The sequence below is a fragment of the Cyprinodon tularosa genome, unplaced genomic scaffold (assembly GCF_016077235.1).
Source record: "Cyprinodon tularosa strain WSP-4 unplaced genomic scaffold, ASM1607723v1 ctg130, whole genome shotgun sequence".
NCBI lineage: Eukaryota > Metazoa > Chordata > Actinopteri > Cyprinodontiformes > Cyprinodontidae > Cyprinodon > Cyprinodon tularosa.
In genome coordinates this window covers 1,797,501-1,818,668 of record NW_024038115.1, presented here as the reverse complement: position 1 = coordinate 1,818,668, position 21,168 = coordinate 1,797,501, and the positions used below count along the sequence as shown (strand labels likewise).

General features: G+C 39.3%; 1 protein-coding gene across 3 annotated transcripts in view; it reads left to right on the top strand.

Moving 5' to 3' along the window:
- Positions 1–21,168, top strand: part of slc20a2 (solute carrier family 20 member 2) — a 65,988-nt gene that overhangs the window by 37,208 nt on the left and 7,612 nt on the right. For 2 of the 3 annotated variants that reach the window (XM_038277316.1, XM_038277318.1), the window contains exons 2-10: positions 2,582–3,150; positions 7,375–7,515; positions 7,637–7,722; positions 12,580–12,676; positions 12,832–12,951; positions 14,253–14,486; positions 14,986–15,616; positions 15,712–15,897; positions 20,532–20,616. In XM_038277316.1, coding sequence (XP_038133244.1) covers positions 2,862–3,150; positions 7,375–7,515; positions 7,637–7,722; positions 12,580–12,676; positions 12,832–12,951; positions 14,253–14,486; positions 14,986–15,616; positions 15,712–15,897; positions 20,532–20,616 — 1,869 coding nt within the window. In that variant the 5' untranslated portion in view covers positions 2,582–2,861. The remainder of the gene's footprint in view (positions 1–2,581; positions 3,151–7,374; positions 7,516–7,636; positions 7,723–12,579; positions 12,677–12,831; positions 12,952–14,252; positions 14,487–14,985; positions 15,617–15,711; positions 15,898–20,531; positions 20,617–21,168) is intronic. The other variant, XM_038277319.1, reaches the window with a different exon arrangement.

The window sequence follows — 21,168 nt, the reverse complement described above, 5'->3', positions numbered from 1 at the left end:
ATATATATTCATGAACTTTTTACTTTCTGAAGGTTTTTTTATGAAAATTATTTTTAACCGAAATTCTGTGTACAGCAATTTTAGATCAGACTGATAAGTCGATTAGTCATCTTTATGTTAGTAACTGTCATGTCATTTTTAAAAAAGTTCATAACAAATGTGACCTACTTTTTTCAAAAATAAATCTCCCTGCTCGATGATCCCAGTTTTGTGGGGAGCTCCACTGCAGATGTGATTTGGAGATGCACTCTGCGCCTGTTTTGGTTCAACAAAGGATAGAGGAGAGCTGCGAATGACCTCAACTGTTCCAGATGGACAGCTCAGTCGGGAGGAGGCCGTCATAACTGGCTGGGGGTTATTTAGAAAGAAGCGTTTCGCCCCCCATGCGACAAGGAGCATGCAGTCGTTCCATGCCGAGAGAATGTACTATTTGAGCCTTCAAGCTGGGTAGAGATATTACTAACTGCCTTAACCATGGAGGAAAATATGCTGCCATTAACTCCTCTGAAATTACTCTGAGTTGCATAGACAAAGCAAGAAGGGAGTCATTTGTGGCGTGGTAATGTTGGTGGCTTCGGTCTTGGTGGCCTTGTGTGCTTGAAGCATGTTGATTTTGTTTTGATTAAAAACAGCCCGCATGGGAAAATCTTTACTAGTTGTTTCCAGTAGATCTGATCACCCAGAAGATAAACTCAACCAGAACATATTCTAAAACCCATTTAGACCCAGATGATGCAAAAGGTTCAGACATTTTTATATTTGTTCCATTCTACTTAAAAAAGGGACAATTTGCACATTATAGCACCACTGGAGCTAAAAGTAGGAATTTTTAACAATGAGACATACTTAAAAGTCTTATCTATGTACAGTACATGTGTAAATATGCCTTCTGCTGTTTATGCTTACCTAAGGAATTCACATATCAGCATATTTTGGATGCATGCTGTCCACCTGAACAGCACAAATTGTGCAGAGCAATTCACTTATCTGTCTATCTCGCACATTTTGTTGGCCGGCAAAAGTTTTTTTTTTCTTTTGTTTTTTTGCTTTTAGAACAAAAAATAAATAAAATCTCTGCTCCTGCTGCAATGCATTCTTAAATGAATGCACCACTTTTTTTTTTTTTTACCACTAAAGCCTTCGATTCTGTTTGAACTCCAACTCCGAAGCTCCTTACGAAAACTGTTGTGTAACGTCGTCCTTCTGTGAGCTCTGCTGCAGCACTACTGGGGGTGAAGAAGGGAAAAATAATCGGGGAGTCTGAGATGCATAAACATCCTCTGTTGTTTCTGTTTTATTGAGATCCGCTTGATTAACCTGTATGTAGACATTAAGAATGTTTTATATTTTGTAATTGAATCTATGAATGAAGTTTGATCACCTGGATGAGTTTGTCATCATTGTATTCTTGCGCTGGATGCTTTATGAACAAATACTATAAATTAATATTTGGGTCTTGGGGATTTCTAAATGATGCGAATGAAAATCTTTTGATCAGGCTGTCTTTTTTCTTTCCTGCTGCTCTTATTGTTTCCACTGAGCTCCGAAACATCGGGAGAAGATTGGAATGTGAAATATTTTCCAAGCCCAGATGTCTGGATGTTTGTCCATCCAGCCTTCATATCTTTCATCCATCTAACAGTTAGTCCATTAGATTTCTATCATCCATCCATCCTTTATCTGCCAATCCACCTGTTAAACTTTTAATCTGTCTTTCATTTGTCTGTCCATCCATCCGTCACCAATTTGTCAATTAATAATGCGTCGACTTATCTTTTGTCCTTCAGTGAATCTTTTATTCCTTTGTCCACCCATTAGTTTGTCCATTATCCATTAGTCTATTGGATGGATGTCCAAAATGTAATGTAATTTTATTAAATCCCTTTATTGTCCCACAAAGGGGAAATTCACTCTTTGCATTTAACCCATCTGCTCAGGGAGCAGTGGGCTGCCATTGTGTGGCGCCCGGGGAGCAGTGTGGGGTTAAGGGTTTTGCTCAGGTGCCCAGAGTGCAGGATGTGGAGATCAGACCGGGTACTTGCAACTAACCCATAGGCCAACACTCTCCCAAAAATGGATGTAGCCATCCAGCCACTTGCGTTTTGTCCACCATGAGAATTATTTTCTATTGTCCACCCGTCCATCCATGGGTTTTCTTTTGTCTGAAGTACAGAGTAGTATTGTCACATCGCATTGGAACTACGTACATCCAAATCATCTGTACTGTTGTAGCATTTGTCTTGTCTCTAGACACTGCTGTCTCCTCATAGAGTGTGCTGACATCACCAACTCATGCCTGATGTGGATTGATTTATTTTGACTGTGGATTGTAATTTCCTGTTATGTCCACAGTTTTTCCTGCTCGAGGGCTCTCCCTATTTAATAAAATAGCAATATTACCTTTGTTTGGCTTTTGTCTGCTCTTTTTTATTTTTTTTATTTCATCCATTACTTAGTAATCGCCCCCTGAATGTTTTATGTTTACCTAGGAAGTCACATGGAGGTGTTGTCAGTTTGTAGCTGAGTAATCATGGCTTATGACACTAATCTGTTTCTATGTTTCCTCTCTCGTCTCTTGCAGGTGAAAGAGCAAGCAGACAGGCTGCCTCACTCTAAGCTATGGAATGCTTCCTGCTCCCAGCATCTCTAGTCTCCAATCTTTGGACTGAGCTTCTTACACTTAGTTAGCAGCTGTGCTTCTCCCCTCGAACTCTTTCTAAACCAGGGGACAAAAAGAAGAAGCAGGCTTACCAAGTCTTCCACGGAAGACGCCGAGCACCTTTTTCTTTTTTTAAGAATAATTAAAGATTAGTTTACTTTTTCTCCAGCTTGGATTTGTGCTCTGATAACATCCTATCAAGATGGATCTGGAACCGTATCTGTGGATGGTGATTATTGGCTTCATCATCGCCTTCATTCTGGCTTTCTCCGTGGGGGCCAACGATGTGGCCAACTCCTTCGGAACAGCGGTGGGATCTGGTGTGGTCACTCTGAAGCAGGCCTGCATCCTGGCATCCATCTTTGAGACGTTGGGCTCGATGCTGCTCGGCGCCAAAGTGGGTGAGACCATTCGGAAGGGCATCATAGATGTCAACCTCTACAACGAAACGGTGCCCGTCCTCATGGCAGGGGAGGTCAGCGCTATGGTCGGTCAGTACAATGCTTTTATTTTAGCATATATTATTGAGTATAACCATTATTTTTTTTTATTTTTTTTCATTTTCTTTCTAATTTATATGATTTTTATTTTATTAGTGCAAAGTCTCTAATCTCTGCTTCAAATCAAACATAAAGCATTATTGGGTATTATCTTATAGTACTTTAAAAATAAGCTTACATTTAACATAATCTCATAAATGCAAAGTCATTTAGTTGCTTTCTTTATTTCAACACATTAGTTTTACATTAAAATCTATACCCGGAGCAGATGTGCCTTTATGGATATTTTAGTGTTTCGCAAAAAGTCTCCCTGCTGGGTTGATGAACAGTAGTTCCCAAGCTGAGGTATGGAACTCGACTTACAATAACTACAGCAGATACCTGCCGGCATTCCTAGCACAGAATTGCAGGCATTGCTAATAAACCAATTATTTAAGGAGGAAACAAAGAGGGGAAAAATGCACTCTGCAGGCAACATTAGTTTCTATAACTCCTTTGCAAACCAATGTAGAGAACATGGGTTTTTACAAATGCTTTTCTTATTTTTATTCACTATTCAATAATTATAACCTTTCTTTAACATGTAAGTTGTAACTAAGATATTTTTAGCAATCTATTACATTCTCACAAAGAATCAGAATCAGAAATACTTTAAGAATCCCAGAGGGAAATTACTTTTGTTACACGCTCCAGTTACAGTTTTATATATTTATATATATATATATATATACCCACATCCAACTACACAAGATAATAAAGATAAAAATAAAAAAGATAAAATATATACACATATAGCTCTTCTTTATATACCGTATTTTCACGACCATAAGACGCACCGGACTAAAAGGCGCAGTCTCAGTTATGTGTGCCATTTCTGTATTTAACACACACATAAGGCGCACCGGACTATAGGGCGCGTTTTTTATATACAGGTACATGTCCTCTCAGGTGGATTTTCCCTCTTAAAAACATATTAAAACTACTTTATTCCCACTGATCACAGCAAATAAAGCTGCAAGGTGTATTTATTACAAAGTATTATTCAAACCTGGGAACCGGCCGTGAGAGACACATCGCTGATGACACAGGGCTGTGATTACTCCTCTGATACAGTTTATTGACGCATAAATTAACTTAAAACATAGGCAGGATAATAATCTGGATGAACTGACTGCAATGATTAAATTTTCAGGTGGACTTTCTCACTTAAAAAGATTTAGATTATTTAGATGAAAAAACACCTGCGGAGGTGAGCCCGGATGCGCCGCGGCCCAGAGGCTGCTGTTGAATTAAGTTTTCAGGTAGAAAAATAGAGCGGGAGCAAAACTGAGTATGATTGTGCTTTATTCAAGTATTAATCAAACCCATCAAAGTCCTCATCCTCTGTTTCTGAATTAAACAGCTGCGCTAAATCCGACATGCCAGTTTCCCATTCTTCTTCGCTGTCAGAGTCACTTTCCGTGCCGGGCGGCTCCTTGGAAATGATGCCGGCTTTTGCGAAAGCTCGAACAACAGTCCCAGCAGAAACGTTAGTCCAAGCATCTACAATCCATCCGCAAACGGTGGCGTAACTTGCCCGGCGCTGCCTTCCACTTTTAGTGAAACTGTGCTCTCCGTCTGTCATCCATCGCTCCCACGCCGCTCGCAGGCTTACTTTGAACGGCCGGTTCACACCGATGTCGAGCGGTTGAAGTTCCTTTGTCAGACCTCCCGGAATAACAGCAAGCACAGCGTTCATTTCTTTGACCTTTTTTTTCACATCGGCTGTGAGATGGGCACGCATGGAGTCACAAATTAACAGAGATGGTGATGCGTGGAAAAAACCACCTGGTCTCCTTACATACACCTCCCTCAGCCAAGCTTTCATCATCTCCTCGTCCATCCAGCCTTTTTCATTCGCCTTAATAACAACTCCAGCTGGAGTTGAAACGCTGGCCCCACTCGTTCTTTGCTCCACGATCCACCGCTCGAGTCTTTCCTCCAACTCGGGCCACCTCGCCTTATGTCCGCGGAAACTCAGCTGCGTCTTCTTCACCAGTCGGAGTTCGTTTTCCAGCTTCCTCCACTTGCGAACCATCGATTCATTTATATTGAATTCTCTCGCAGCTGCTCGATTTCCATGTTCCTCTGCGTAGCTGATAGCCTTCAGTTTAAACTGGGCTTCATAGGCGTGTCTCTTTGCCATTTCCAGGGTTGTTAAGACAACAATGTTCTGCATAAAGCACATACCTGTTCTTTTATACACAAGCCACGCGCACACTTCCCCCTTTAAGGTTCTCACATACTCGTGGTGGTCTCAACAACGTCCGCAGATAGGGCGCACCGCACCATAGGGCACACCCCACATTTTAAGGGGAAAAAAAGACGTTTAGGTGCGCCTTATAGTCATGAAAATACGGTATATATATATATATATATATATATATATATATATATATATATATATATATATAACAATATTTTTTTCAACATCCTTAATACATACAGGTAGTTTTTTAAGATTATACAAATTAAAATAATTATATTTTACAATAACGAAACATTTATTTATTTCAGCTTTTTTATTTTTGCATATATTTTAATTCCTTTCCGACTATCCAATTAATAAAATAATAATTTAACTTTATTGATCTCACATTGGAGAAATTTATCTCTACATTTAAGCATCCCCTTGGGGAGCAGTGGGCTGCCATTGTGCCACACCCGGGGAGCAATCAGGGGTTAAGGGTTTTGCTCGGGAACCCAAAGTGGAGGCTGTGGGGATCTAATGAGGAACTTGCAACCTTCTCAGAGCACAAGAGCGCTTCTCTAACGCACTAGGCCAATGCTCCCCTAGTTAAACACTGCTTATCACTAAAACCCACACCAACACAAGCAGACTTATTGATTGGCACAAACCCATACAGTCAAAAATGACATATCAGTGTCACAGACAGCCTTAACTATACTCTAAGACAATCAGGAGATGGTATATAGTCCATATTATGGCATTCTCGTCCTGATAGTATGACAGCAGGGATGAATTTCAATCAGATCACTTTTTCATGCATGTTGGGCAAAGCCTCAGATCATCACCTAATGGCTTTTTCACATCATGCTTTGATTTATTAAATTTAAGTTAAATGAAAGCACTCATATCGATGTTTTAAGGCCCTAACTTAAACTTACTGCTTTGAGGCATTATGGAAAAAATAAAAAGTCATCAGCCAAGATATCAGAAAGGAAACAGTGGATCACCTAGGTTCTGGTTCATCCTCGGGTAAAAAAGATGCCATAAGATACCATGTTCATCTATTTATTTGTATTCAAGCTCAAACACTGAGGATATGTCCAGCCTTTACACATCCTGGGATGAACATGAGTCTCTTACTCAAAGGACACCCTTTTTTGGGGGACATATGTTTCTAACAACAGGAAGTTGGAGAGTTTGGCTGAAGTGAAAGTCTGTATATTTGGAGGGAAATGGGTGTAAGGCTTGTAAGCAGAAATACGTCATCCCAGCTGTAAAGTACGGTAATGGCAGCATCATGGTATTGGGGGGGTCTTGCTAGATGGCAGGTGCATTTAAATAAATATATATTAACATATCATTATTATATAATTAGCAAAGAGGGTTTTAAGAGGTTAGATAGATGCTAAACATCCTCTTTATTAATTTTGACATTTAGCAAAAATAAATATATTTTTTTTAACTTTGAGCAGAAAACGCTTAAAAAGGGTTGATTTAATAATAAGTTTATAAGTGTAAAAAAAGTCTGTCGGCGTTGAATATGAAGCATTTGCTGCAGAATAGTTTTTAGATATTTATAAAAGCTTTCAACATCTTAATTTGATGAGGCAATAGAATTGGAAACTCCTCGATGCATAACTGGTTTCAATGCCTCACTAAAAGCAACAGACACGACCCTGTGTAGTATTTGCCGCCATTGTTTTAGCCTCTGAAAGATAGGGCGGTTTTAGCATTGTAAGTATATAAGTAAGTATAAGTATAATAAAAATTAGCTCAAGTTGTGGGAAATGGAATTTTTTACAGTTAGAATTGTTGAAAAAAAATCCAGTTGAATTTAATTTTGTTTATATTGAACAACCTTATAACTCAAGACATGCAGGAACACAAACTATCCTCTATTAGTTTAACTATTGGTTTGTGGTTCAGAAAATAATTTGTGTATAAACGGTTGAAAGTTCTCATATTCGTTTCTGTTTGGCTCACAGGATCCGCTGTCTGGCAGCTCATTGCCTCCTTCCTCAAACTGCCCATCTCTGGGACTCACTGCATCGTTGGAGCCACCATTGGCTTCTCCATGGTGGCCATCGGCACAAAGGGTGTTCAGTGGATGCAGCTTGTCAAAATTGGTAAAAATATCACTACAGAAATCTGTCAATTGGGTTTTAGTTGGTAATCCATCAAAGAAGACATTACAAAAACATTACAACTGCTCCTCTCTTTAAGTAATAATCTTTTCTTCTCCACCAGTGGCTTCTTGGTTCATCTCACCCTTGCTCTCTGGACTCATGTCTGGACTCCTCTTCTTGCTCATCAGGTACTTCATCCTCAACAAGGTGAGCTTTTGGTTCACAGTACTTTTCATGCCTATTGTCATTTCTGCCTCAAAGGTTAGTTTTACCTCATAAAATCTTTTTGATTGAAGAAGTCAGTGTTTTAGCTTTTCTTTAAATGACTGTTGGATTACATACATGTACAACAGCCTTCTCAGGGGGAGCCAGTTCAAACATTGCAACTCAAGTTCTGGTTTACGTGTACTGAAAACTTGGGCACTGATAAACCAGTTTTGATTTGGCAACACATGCAAATCGGATGTTACGTAACTGGTGATAACAGGCTGGCCAGCAGGACAAAAAGTGTTGCAGATCATTTTAAGGTCACTATTGCAGACCTGTATGACAAGGAGTCACATGATCGTTTATGAGGTCAGCCGGAGTCACTGCATAGATGAGACAAACTTCTTTCTCTACGCCTTGTAGTCACAGATGCCATACCTTAAAAATGACATGAGCTGAGCTAGATTTATTTATTTTAGAATTTATTATTTTATAGAGCTGATGCCCTGCTAGTTTGTAGGCTTGCAAATAAAATTTAGGAACACTATTTCAGCAAGTAAGGTTAGTCTTCATCAGAGTAGATACAGTTAATGGTGAGAAAGACTAAAAAATGCAAAATATACACAAGCATTGGGCAAAAATAAGTCACATGAGTTATGAGTAGGCATAAAGTTTTCAGCTCAAAGTTGCAACCATTGAGCTCTGTCTTAAAAAGCATGAATAAGTTGTTCCTTACTAAACCAGGTGTTGGTTTTAGCAAGGAACAACTTAATTTCAACACGGCTCCTGCACTTCATAGGAATTACAGCATTAATAATTATGGGCAGAATGGTTAGAATTGGTTAGAATCCTAAGAATTGTCAATTGTTCGTCCCTGAGCAAGACCCTTGGCCCAAAAATACCTTAGATTCTGCACTGATCGCAGCTCCCTAAGGGATGGGTTAAACACAGACAAATCTTGTTGTAATGCACCAAGCTGCAATGCCAAAGATGATTAGTAGAAGCAGTGGTAGTTGCTGCAGGGGTTGTAGGCAGGGGCGGATCTAGAAAAATATTTATGGGGTGGCAAGAGGGGGGCAGGAATTTTTTAGGGGTGGCAACATATGGCATTTGTTTACACTGAATTTATTCACAGTTATCACAGTTTGGTGAGAATAGTATGTAGAGTAAGTGTTTCATGTGAAACAGTTCATATTAGAAATACATCGTACAATGAGATCTCACTTAATAGGAGATAGAAGAATGATAACACTACTTCTAGAGGGGCATTATCACAGGAAAGGTATTAAGGTAAGACACAGGTGCTGAGTCGCAGATGTGACAGATTGACTGTCAGAGAGGCAGCTTTGCAGCATTTGCACAAGAAGAAACTATAGAAAGAAAAAGTTCCCCATCAGAGATCTATGGACTGAGCTGTACTAAAGTCAGCATAACTACACAGTAGAAATAAATGGGTCAAGGCACCCGCACAAGGTACCAGACATCCATGTAATGTTTACTCTGAACACACATTTACCCCATTTGTTTCTCAGTAACTTGACATACAGCAGTTAAGGCAACATGAAAGGGACATTTCATGCATGTAGATCTGCTGTAGATAGAGCTGTATATGGAGGACCAACTCTGCCATATTTAAAAATAAATACAGAAATAAATAAATGCTCAATAAATAAATAAACATACAATTAATTGCCACCAAAAGTACAACCAACAAATAAATGTAATTAGAAATTATATTATAATGGCAGGCAGAAATGTTAAAAGGGCAGGCAGAAAGAAATAGCGGCGAAGAAATAACTAGGGTAAAAAAATATCAAGGAAGAATAAAACAGACAAAAATATGATAACATGCACATAAATAAATACTTAAAAATATAAGTAATTAAAAAATGAAGTTGAAGATAATAAATGACAAAAAAAAATAAATAAGGTAAATTTTAAAAAGGCAAAGAAATAAAGAAGCCAATTAAAAGTTATTAAGAGTTATATACCTTTATGACTAGCTGTATAGTTTAATTTCTACTTACATTTGTTTGTTGTTTGTATTTTTGGTGGCAATTAATTGTATGCTTATTTATTAAGCATTTATTTATTTATGTATTTATTTTTAATATGGCAGAGTTGGTCCTCCATACTGCTGTATCAACAAATCAACAAAAAGGCGGGTTCTGTATGTTACATCAAAATCTCCACAAATCTGAAAAGAAGCAACATAAAAATACATTTAGCTTGTGAGTAGGTTCATACAGGTCATTTCTGGATAGTTTCATATTATATATACAAAAAAAGAAACAACAACACTGCTTCATATTAAGCAGGATTTACACCAGTATCACATTTTTAACTTTTAACACTTTTGGTTTTATTAAATTAAATATCAGATTTTCTCAGGTGCCAAAACAAAATGTAACATCTCTGTAAAGGCTCACCAGAGAGCATAACATAAAGTTAACATGACTATAACAGCTGAATGCAGTGATTTCCATGTTGCTCAGCAAAACGCTTCACAACTTTATTTAGATCCAATGCCTTTGTGCGTTTTGATTTGAGTGCAACCAAACTATATAGTCTCTTTTCTGTCATAGTTGACCGCAAATATGTCTTTATGAGCCTGAGACGTCAGGCCTAACTAACATCATAGATAGAGAAATAACGTTCTGCAACCTGATTTTTATCATCTGTAAATCAGCATTGCAGCTATGCTAGCAACATTGTACTTTCATTATGATTTAATTTCTCGATAGATAGTTAATCAGTTTTTACCTGTTTCATCCCGTGTCTCCTCTCCCCATCACCCCTGGCTCCCTCGCTTTGCCCCGCTCGGTTTTCAAAACAAATCAGTCTCAGTCGCTCTCGCGTCATCTCGTGCTGCATCCACTGCAGTCCGACATTGGAAATTAGCGGTCGCAATTCTCAAATGATCCATAATTTATAAGCCTCGCCACCCCTACCGGCAACTGGGGTGGCAGCTGGGGTGGCAAGGCTGTCATTTAGGGTGGCAGTTGCCACCCTATGCCACCCCAGTAGATCCGCCTATGGTTGTAGGAGTGTAATGGTACCCTTCTACATACCAAAAATATGTGGTTCAGCTCTGTTGGTTCAGTATGTAGATGTACCAAACAAATACAGCGTTGTTTATACCTGAATGTTTGCAGGTTGTTTATGAGCAGAACTAAGTGTGCAGTGCAATTTATTGTTGTACAGAAGTGGAGAATGGAAGGTGGTCCAAATGTCACCCAGCTCATGGCAACCACAAAATAAGCTCCCAAACATGGGCAGTGTTTCATTAGAAAAACTTCAGGCATACCCTGCTATTGATTATGCCCACTGATATCTCTTGTTTTTTTCATTGAATAAATTTTAACCAAATTTACTGTCTGTTCTGTATTTTCACTTAAGGTTTAGAAAAAAATAAAATAACTGAAAATATAAGATATAAAGAAATAATTTTACTGAAACTGTACTAATTTTGGGTTTTGAACCCAAATATGTATTTATGTTGATTTGTATGTACCATTTCACCTGTAAATAAATCTTTCACATAGTAGGTAAGAGCTGTTACTTTAAAAAAATGTTAGAAATATAGATCTCATTAATGAAAGAGTAAACCAAAATTTCACATATCACATTTTATGCTTGGTTGATGAAGATGCCATTGCCTGTATTTAAATTGTAAACCACATTAACCAGCATGTCAACATATAAACTGATTATAATTCAATCCAATAAAGCAGTACAGTCAGGTTCTGCACTTTGCAGCAATCCCTTCTCCTAGTTTATTACTTGTAGAAACCATTTATTTGCCTCCATCTGAGTCAATAGTTGAGCAAGCAAAGCTTTTCTTTGGAGGCCGTGTTGGTTCACGTATAGGGTATTTACTGCATGTCCTCTGCCTTTCTCAAAGCACTTCTTTCCGGCTAAACTGGTTTTATAATTTCAGGTAGGGCTGGGCAATATGGCTTAAACATCTAATCTCTGATTCTTTTTTCTCTCAAATCAAAATAATGTTTTTTTAATGTATTTTTTCACTTAAGTTTCATAATAAAATGACAAATGACATATTGCTTGCAAAAGCTAGCTATTTTCAATCATCCCCTCTGGGAGGTGACTGTAATTTAAAGCCATTCAAAACTTCGCCACTCTCCTTGATGGGCCCTTGGCTGGTCTGTGGCTGGTCCCCTTCCTTTCTAAACATCATTTCTTTGTACAAAATATTATTTATGTCATGATTTTTGTACATTAAGATCTAAAGAGAAGCTTTATCTCCTGGTTACACCCTATAGTTCAGTGAAAGGGTGGATTCAGAGTAAACAAAAATAGCATGAACAGGAGAAGGCCAGTGGCTGGAAGTTGGAGGGGATTTTGCTGGGAGCTGCAGGGAAGCGGGCTGCCATTCGGCTGGCATTTGACTGGGAGGGGCTCCTTTGAATGGCTGCTTCTTTAAAATAATAGTGTTTTGCAATAAAAGAAAATACAACAAATTAAATGTTTGTAGCTAGTGGTTTGACACGCTGCAGTAGGTTATCAGTTATAGGTACGCATCTGAGACCAGAAAGTAATGAACTGATGTCACTCTGGGCTATGGACACCCAAGGAGTGGGTTAGTTTAAAAGATCTATATTTCCCAAAATGTAAATCTTCAAAAACAAAAATGTATCTATCGATCAATCGCCAAGCCCTAATTTTAAGGAATCTCAAGAATAAAACTAAACAGCACAGTTTCAGATTAAGGGATTTCATCTGGTGAAATTATTTTTTTTTTTCCGTTTATATAAAATATATTTAGGGTTTCTAAGATGGAGTGAAACTAAAATGACAAGTAATGTTTGAGAAACTTATCCTGTCCTTGCTTTTTAGGAGGATTCAGTCCCAAATGGTCTGCGGGCGCTGCCTCTCTTCTATGCCACCACCATTGGGATTAACACTTTCTCTATCATGTACACTGGAGCCCCATGTGAGTACTAGAGAACAGTTTTTCCTATCTGAGATAATATTTTAATTCAGGGTGAAAAAGGCCAGAAAAAACAGTTGCTGCTCTACTTGCAAGATAAATGAATACTTTTTCTTGAACCTGTGTTTTATAATAATAATGATAATGATGACGTGCAGTGCTCGGATTGGAAATGCTGCCGGTTTGGGCCATCTTCCTCATCACGTTAGCCGGCTCGCTGGTCTGTGCCGCACTGGTCTGGATATTTGTCTGTCCTTGGCTAAAAAGAAAGATAGCAAGTGAGTATCTGCATGTTTTTTTTATGTCTGTGCTTCCAGCGGTTTTCAGCATCTGATTAACATCTGGAGATTTCTCAATCTGCTTCAGTAAAGTATGATGCTAAATAAAATAGATCAGCTCCTCTATGGTTAGAGTCACTGAAACCAGCAAAGCACGGTTTGGTGCGTCTTATTTCCCCTAAGGAGCATATTTTCTTTGTCTATAGCTACTGGGCCAGATGAAAAAGGGCTGGATCAATGCTTGCAGTGTAGAAAGCTTTTTAGATCAAAGCACGTAATTGTTTGTCATAATGGGAGAAGCAGCCCACAGCATGGCAGACGATAATAAAAGTCTGAAAAAGAAAAAAAAAAAAAACTAAAATAGGGGAAGGAATATAACAAAGTCTGAGTAAGAGGAGAGAAGCTGGCTGCTAATTTTCTCCAAGTGTTAAATAAATTAGAAAATCCTGGTTAAATGGTCATCCCAGGAAATTTTTTACTCTTTAACATTAGGAATTAGCTTTTAAAAGGATGAGATGTAAAGACTCAACTTAGCTTGTAAAAAATAAATGTTTTAACTGAAGTCAGTTCTCTGAATCCTTTAGCTCTGCACCGGTTTGGGGCTGAGTTAACCTGTTGCTTACAATGTCATGACCTCTAGATGCCATTCAGGATTACAGTCCATAGTTAGCCTAAGCTGGTTGTTTCTGTAAAATGAAACGATTGAAAGGGTCTGTGTACTTGGAGTACATGAGCACGTCATCAGGGGTATGAGCACTGGGTTTAGTTGGGATCAGCTGATCGATGTGTGTGATTAGGACAATGTTCCAGCAGGGTTCTACTCCGTTGTTATTATTAAGTGCTAAAGTGTATAGGTGTTTTTGTTTTAATAATTTAGCTTTATTTTTCTTTATTATAATTTATTCCTGTTCCCCTTTTTCCTCTTGTGATAACCAAAAAAATGTTTTTGCAGTGCACTTGTTAAAAAAAAAAAAAACACCTAAAAACTGTTACTAAAGTTTCTGTTTTGGGGATATTCTATGTTTATTATTTAGTTTGGATAAAAAAGTTGGATCAAATCAAAGCCGTATTTCAACACCTGACAGAAGAGAGGCTGATCCAATATTCAATATTGAAATGTTTTATATATGACGTTTTCTGGTTTGTCTGGTATCCCTTATTGATCTTTGTGCGTATTTAAAACATAACATTATCTCTCTCAGTACCTCATTTCTACAAAAAAAAAAATAATCAATTAAACATTGAACTATGTGAAATGTTTTGTCTTGCTCAGCTTCTGATCGTTGCCTGATTTTCTTTAGGTCGCTTAAAGAAGGAGCAAGCTCTGTCCAGGATATCCGATGAAAGCCTTGATAAGATTCCCGAGGAGGAAGAAGAAAGCCCTGTCTTCAAAGAGCTGCCCGGAGCAAAAGGCACAGACGAGGCCGTGGTGCCGCTCACTGGAGGCAGCAGTGACAGGAGCACCAGAGACTCCAGCGGAGAGCTCGCCAACTCTGCAAATGGAGGCAGTATCCTGCCAAACGGCAGGGTGTACGGTAAGAATTTGTTTCTCTGGAAACCGTTTTTTTGAGCTGCATGACTTAACTTGGACACAAATGAGGACAAACATTCATTAACAAAATTCCTTGCAAAACTATTCGCACCCCTTTGACTTTGTCGCACTTAAAGCACAAGCCTCTGTGTAGTTTAAAATGATAATATGTGATAGACCAACACTTGTTAGCATATTACTGTTTTCACACATTGCAAAGTCAGTGGCCTTTGGAAGTCACCAAAATCATGAGTCCAGCCTTCAAAGATGATGGAGGTCCAACTTCCACAAGGATTTAAACCTAAACTTACAGTCGTTGCTACGATGGAAATGTATTTATTGTGGGAGACTTGCCTGGTCAATGTATAAATCTAAACGTATGGGTCTTAGCATGTATTAAAACATTGAGGCATTGATAGAAAGGAAGAAAAATCTAACAGACTTGCCTGTTGACAAGTTTTTAAGGTGTTCTCACTACCATCCTCCTTCTTTCCACCCTTAAGGTCGAACTCACTCCATGACCAACGGCTGCCTCAAATCACCTGTCGCTAACGGCAGCTTCACCTTCGATGGCCACATGCGCAGCGATGGCCAAGTGTACCACACGGTCCACAAAGACTCCGGCCTCTACAAAGACCTGCTTCACAAGATCCACCTGGGCCGCATGGATGACGGCGAACGCTCGGGTGCTCAACAAGCTGACAACAATTACCGTCTGCTGCGCCGCAACAACAGCTACACCTGCTACACAGCAGCGATATGCGGCATGCCCGTCCAGCCGGTCAGGCGCTCCGAGTCCCGTGATGACAGCGAGAAGCTTGTGGGTGAGGCTGGCGGCAGGAGCAACAGCGTGTCCTACTCAAAGAAGCGGATACGCTACGACAGCTACTCGTCGTACTGCAACGCCGTGGCCGAGGCGGAGATCGAAGCAGAGGAGGGAGGGGTGGAGCTAAAGCTGGGTGCAGAGCTGGAGGGGGTGGAGGAAGAAGGAGGTCAGGCCCCGGTGCCGATCGATGACTTGGCAGAAGAAGAGAATGAGGAGAAAGACAAGTCGGAGGTGTTTCTGCTTTTCCACTTCCTGCAGATCCTTACCGCCTGCTTCGGGTCTTTCGCCCATGGAGGCAACGATGTCAGGTGAGTAGTTTCATTCACACAGGGTGACGCATTCAATCGAAGGTACTTACATAGCGGAGGAATTTCCATTTCTGCTTATGTTCTCATATTTGCAGTAATGCCATTGGGCCCCTGGTGGCGCTGTGGATGATTTATGACCAGGGAGGCGTCATGCAGGATGCTGCCACTCCAATCTGGCTGCTCTTTTATGGCGGTGTGGGCATCTGTGCTGGCCTGTGGGTGTGGGGACGGCGTGTCATCCAGACCATGGGGAAGGACCTGACTCCCATCACCCCGTCAAGGTGAGAGAGACTCCTCACAGGAGTGAGTGGGTGGCTGGGTGGGAACCTGTGGTGAAGGCTGATTTACTGTCCTGAATGGGTTGGTTTGACCCAAGCAGGCCCACAAAAAAATGGGTTCATCCAATGGACTCTCATGATTAAACACACAAAGCTTTATTGCAGCCAACACACAAGGTCATTATATATGTAGGCTAGTTAATAATCCACAACAGGCAGACAGGAAAACCTATAAACACAATGAAACAGTCACTTCCATTGTGCAGGTGTAGTTACCACATGAGGCTCATTACCTTTTAACTGAGCTGGTGCCAGTTCACAAATGATTTATGGGATCAGCATTATTCAGATAGATCTGATTTAGTTTATCTACATGCTTTGATTAATTTTCAAACCATGACTTTTTTTATTTCCTTTGAACTCCAAAAGTGGTCTTCACCTTTAAATCCAGGCATTTTTAACATCTTGTATATTCTTCCAACCCAAAGTCAGCTGCTGATTGTTGTTTTTTCCAACAGGTTGTCCAGCATGACAGCTTTATGTCTCTTACAATATCTGACTGAATGCTCTTAATAACGAAAAGTGTTGTTCTAATTTTATTTTTTTTTGAGCTTTGCATTTTGCTTTTGAACTCTGCTCCGATCCTGAGGCTTGTTTGGCTTGTTGATTATTTCACCTGTTATGATTCAATGTTCTTCTTGTTAATCGTGTGAATGAAAATATTCGTTTTTCTGTATGATATTGGAGCAGCAAAAAAACATACCTGCAAAGTCTTCTTTCTATTTTTAGCTGCCATTGGGTTGATCATTAAATCAGAATCTGTGCCAACTATTGGCTCCAGGAATTAGTCAGGTCCTCGGTTGCTGGTGGTTGATATTCCTTCAAGCTTATGCTTTTGAATTGGAATACATATCACCAATCCATATGTGTTTTTAAGAAGAAAGGAAATTAAACAGGTGAGAGGAAAAAAAATATCTAATTGTTAAATGAGGCGGATCTTTAAGAAAAGTCCTCAAAACCCAAGGCAGTCATTCCCACGTTATTTACATGAGTTTTCAGTTAATATAGGTTTAGGAATCACCTTATTTGGGCTAAAATAAACCTAAAACAACCTAATTAAGTATTAATAAATACCACTTCAAAATGTGAGGGTCTACAGCCCTTTAAGCAAAGGATAAAGAAACAGGCAGTGACCAAAAACATATAATCTGTAGAGGATATAGTTATTATTACTTGTGGCTGATGTGTACTTTAAGTTTATTTTGCATTTTACATTTTAAATGTAAACTCGAGTCGAATCAAATTAGGGCAACAGTTAAAATTAATCTAAGAAAATCACTTAAAATTGCCTGATGACATCATGAAATCTAAAAAGCCTGTGATTAATGAGATCATTGACATTTAATTCGATTAAAATCTTTAAAACTGTGTAAGAGCTTTAATGAAGAGGAACAAATTGCTTTGATCCGAAAATATTTCTGATTAATCCAGAACTAGAATCCATGACATGGATTAGATGTTAAACCAAGGCTTTATTAGCTAAATGATTGTTTAACAATCTGCAGAATCCCCCAAAACATGATCAAAAATACACATTTCTAAGCAGTACAGTTGATTTTCTGTTATTATTTGACCTGTTACATAATATATGAGTAACTGGGTTGTTTTTGTAGACTACAGCAAATGAACCCCCGCAGCGTGTCCACCAACATACGCAGCAGCGGTCAGGACGCATCGTTAACTGCTCCCTGCTCTACACTTGTCTTTGCTTCCATCTCTCTCTTGCTGTCTTCTAGTCTTCCCACACATGATCTAAACTATGTGTGCAAATGAACCTCTGCAATGTCTGCCTTTTACAAAGCATTGCCCTTTGCCTGCAGGTCGCATGCAGTGTGTTGACTGTACTGTCTGTGTGCTGGTATGCATGCATGCTTATTAGGGACTAATTGTTCTCTGTGTGTGTGTGTGTGTGTGTGAGAGTTGTTTTTGCCTGGCAGGAGCATCATACAGGGTTACAGGAAGTTGTTTGGCATTCCGGATGAAGTGGAGTAGGATGAGGGAGTGAGGGAACAAACCACAGTGGGAACTTCTCTGCTCAAACCACAGGGAGGGACGGCAGCCTGGCGGCGACTCTTGCACGCCCCCTTTCTTTTTTCTCCCCCCCCTCTCTCTTTGTCTCTTCTCATTTCTCCTTTCAGTAAATATCTGCTGATCTCCTCATCTTCAGTTTCTTTTCTCCTCACTTCTTTGGTTGTTTTCTTCACCTTTTCTCTTTTAAATCTGTCTTCCTTTTCCCTAAGGTCTCTCAGTCCTTCCCACGCTCACGCCATCTCATTATTTTCCCTCTTTCTTTATTTCACTACCTTTTTTATTTGCTCCTTTCTCTTTGTGTGTGTCCCCTTTTTTCTTCTACTTAATCTCTCTCCTTCCATCCCACACTGACTGGGCTGCCAGGTTCCTAAGACAAATTTGCTCTGGTTCACAGTTCAAAAGCCTCGCTTTTCTCCAGAGTCCGTTTTCATGAATCAGCCTGACAAAGAAATTTGTTTTGGGGCAAGAACAGAACGTTTTGTATTTGTGTAGTCTGCAGTACATGCAAGGGAATATATTTAAGACGTCTGACTAATCCCCTGCACAGTGAGGTGTTTTCAAACTTTAAGTATGGATTTTCATCGTTTCCATGAAGCCTCAGTCTGATCACTGAACAGTTAGCTGGTTAGAAGCAGTCAGAGCTTCCTTCCAGAGCTGCGTGACAGGGCAGCCTTAGGTTACAGAATTGCAACTACCAATCTGAGTAATTAAACTTAGTTTAGACTACTCTCAATAAGGCTACTAAAAGAAGAGTTTTAGCTATGTGAAATTTACCCAATGCATGGAAACGTGCTTTGATCCCCCTCTAGCTTTCCTCTGCCAGTCACACCAAGCTTAGTGTAACAGGGAAGCTTTATTTGGGACTTACGCTGCATATATCATAAGTTTTTTTTTCTGGCATCTGTGTTAGAAATTAACAATATAAAAGGAAAAATGCAAAAGTATGTCATGTATATTGTGTTTTATTATTATTATTATTTTTTAAAGAATTTGAAATCCCAATGTTTCTCCCGTAACATTGCAGTTTCCATTGAATCAGAGACTGTGCTGCTGCAGCTCTCAGTCCAGACCTCTGCATCCTGAAATCATACAATCTGTAGAGAGAAACTCAGGTGGTTAAATTTTCCGACTTTAAAAAACAAAGTGCAGAGCTTATGAAACAGAGATATAATTGATAATGATAATTGAACTTTATTGATCTCACATTGGTGAAACTTGCCTCTGCATTTAACCTATCCCCTTGGAGAGCAGTGGGCTGCCTTTGTAGGGCGCTCGGGGAGCAATGGAGGGTTAAAAGTCCATCACAGAGACCCGGAGTGGCAGTCTGTGGGAGTGGGGCTCACATTCAGAACCTTAGGATTCCAAGCTCTATACCCTAACCACTAGGCCGCCCCTCCCCTAACCTTTCCAAGTTAAGCAGTAACCAGTTTCTAACTTCAATATACTCTAAATACTCTATTGGACACTATAACCCTATTGAAGTTTGATTTTTTTTTTATTTAGTTTCACTTTATGCCTTGTTGATTTGCTAAAAAACAACAAGAGAATAGGGATCATATTTACTATTGCAGATAAAACAATGATTAACAACCACATTTCCACATTTCTTCTAAATTTTTCTACAATTTATGAACTTTTTCAACTCATAGGAGCTTACAAAAAACCTCGTCTCTCTTGGATTCTGATAGGTTTGGTTTACATTTTGTTCATAACAATGTCTCACTTAATGGAACTGCAACAAGATTCCAATTTTTTGTTTTAAACCACCATCCAGGGGATTTAGGTTTATATCTGGACTAAAATCAGAAACCCAATTTGCTTTTGAGAGATAAAATATTACCCCGAAGTGGTTGCCATTTAGAATAACTGGAGTCATGTTTAAGATTGGCTCTGGTAAAATGTTTGGAGCCCTCCTAAGACACAGAACGGCCGGGCTCTTTGTGAGCAGCCTCTGAGATGACATTTTAAGGATTAAATATCTGCAGTCTAATGAAATCCACTCAGAACTTTGTCTCTGCGTTGCTGCTTTTCATTTTTGAAAAATAAATAGTAGTATTAGTACAGAGGAATGTTCCAGTTTCATGCTGCTTCCTCTCTGATTGTTTTTTACTCTGAACATTTTTATTCTGCTGTTTCCTTTCACATGCATATATAGTGTGTGTGTTTTCTGTCATGCATTAATGATTTTCTATTGTAGTGTGTCCGCCGGCCTGAAGCCAAAGCTCCCTGGAAACGGGGAGTGATTTTTGGAGAAAGTCCTCTTGTAAGCATTAGGCCCTACAGAGTCTTACCAGTCTGTTTCACATGCCACAATATCTGAGTTTACCTGCAAACGTTCAGGACCTCACAGAAGTGCTGTATTCTTTGTGTGTGGCTGTCTAATGACGGGCTTGGGTAATTACAGATTGATTCTAACTGTTTGGCTATGTGATGTTTAAACATGTAAGAACTGTTGAAATGTGATGTTGATGCTGGTGAGGCTGTGCCTCCAGCAACTCCGTCCCAGACATCACAGTGAAGAATGTCTCCCCTCCCTCCTTCCACAGTGGGTTCACTATTGAACTGGCCTCTGCACTCACAGTCGTGTTGGCTTCAAATATCGGAATCCCTGTCAGTACCACACACTGCAAGGTATGACCGAGTGGCCCCCTCCCATTCAGACTGACCTCTCTACTCCCCTACAGGTACCCCCAGGTGAGAGGGGAGCTGACACCTTGTCTCAGGGAACACACTCTGTCACTAAAGACTGCCCAAAATAAGAACTTTAACTTTTCTATTTTTTTTTGTATTTAATTTAGAAAATTTTGGATTAAATCCTTTTTTTTTAAAGTAGCTTTGACAATCATTTTTGTATTTTACAAGATTTTTACTAAAAATGAATTGATGAGATCTCCAAGGATATAAAGACAGTAACCATATCAGGCAGAAATTAAACATGAAGTCGTTTAAATCAGCTGATTGAATATCACTTAACTAATCTGGGTTACCTTAAAAAAAACACAGTCAGACTTTCTGGATTAAATGTTTTAATGTTTAGGTTCTTGCTTGACTGTGTATAAAAGGAGTTGAAAAATTACTATTGGGGTTGAGGTTGGAAACACTCAAAAGGCCAATTTTGGCCAATAAAGTATGGCTGGCTTGTAATAGAAGGGTTTAAGGGCTGCAGATTAAATGAAGGGATTA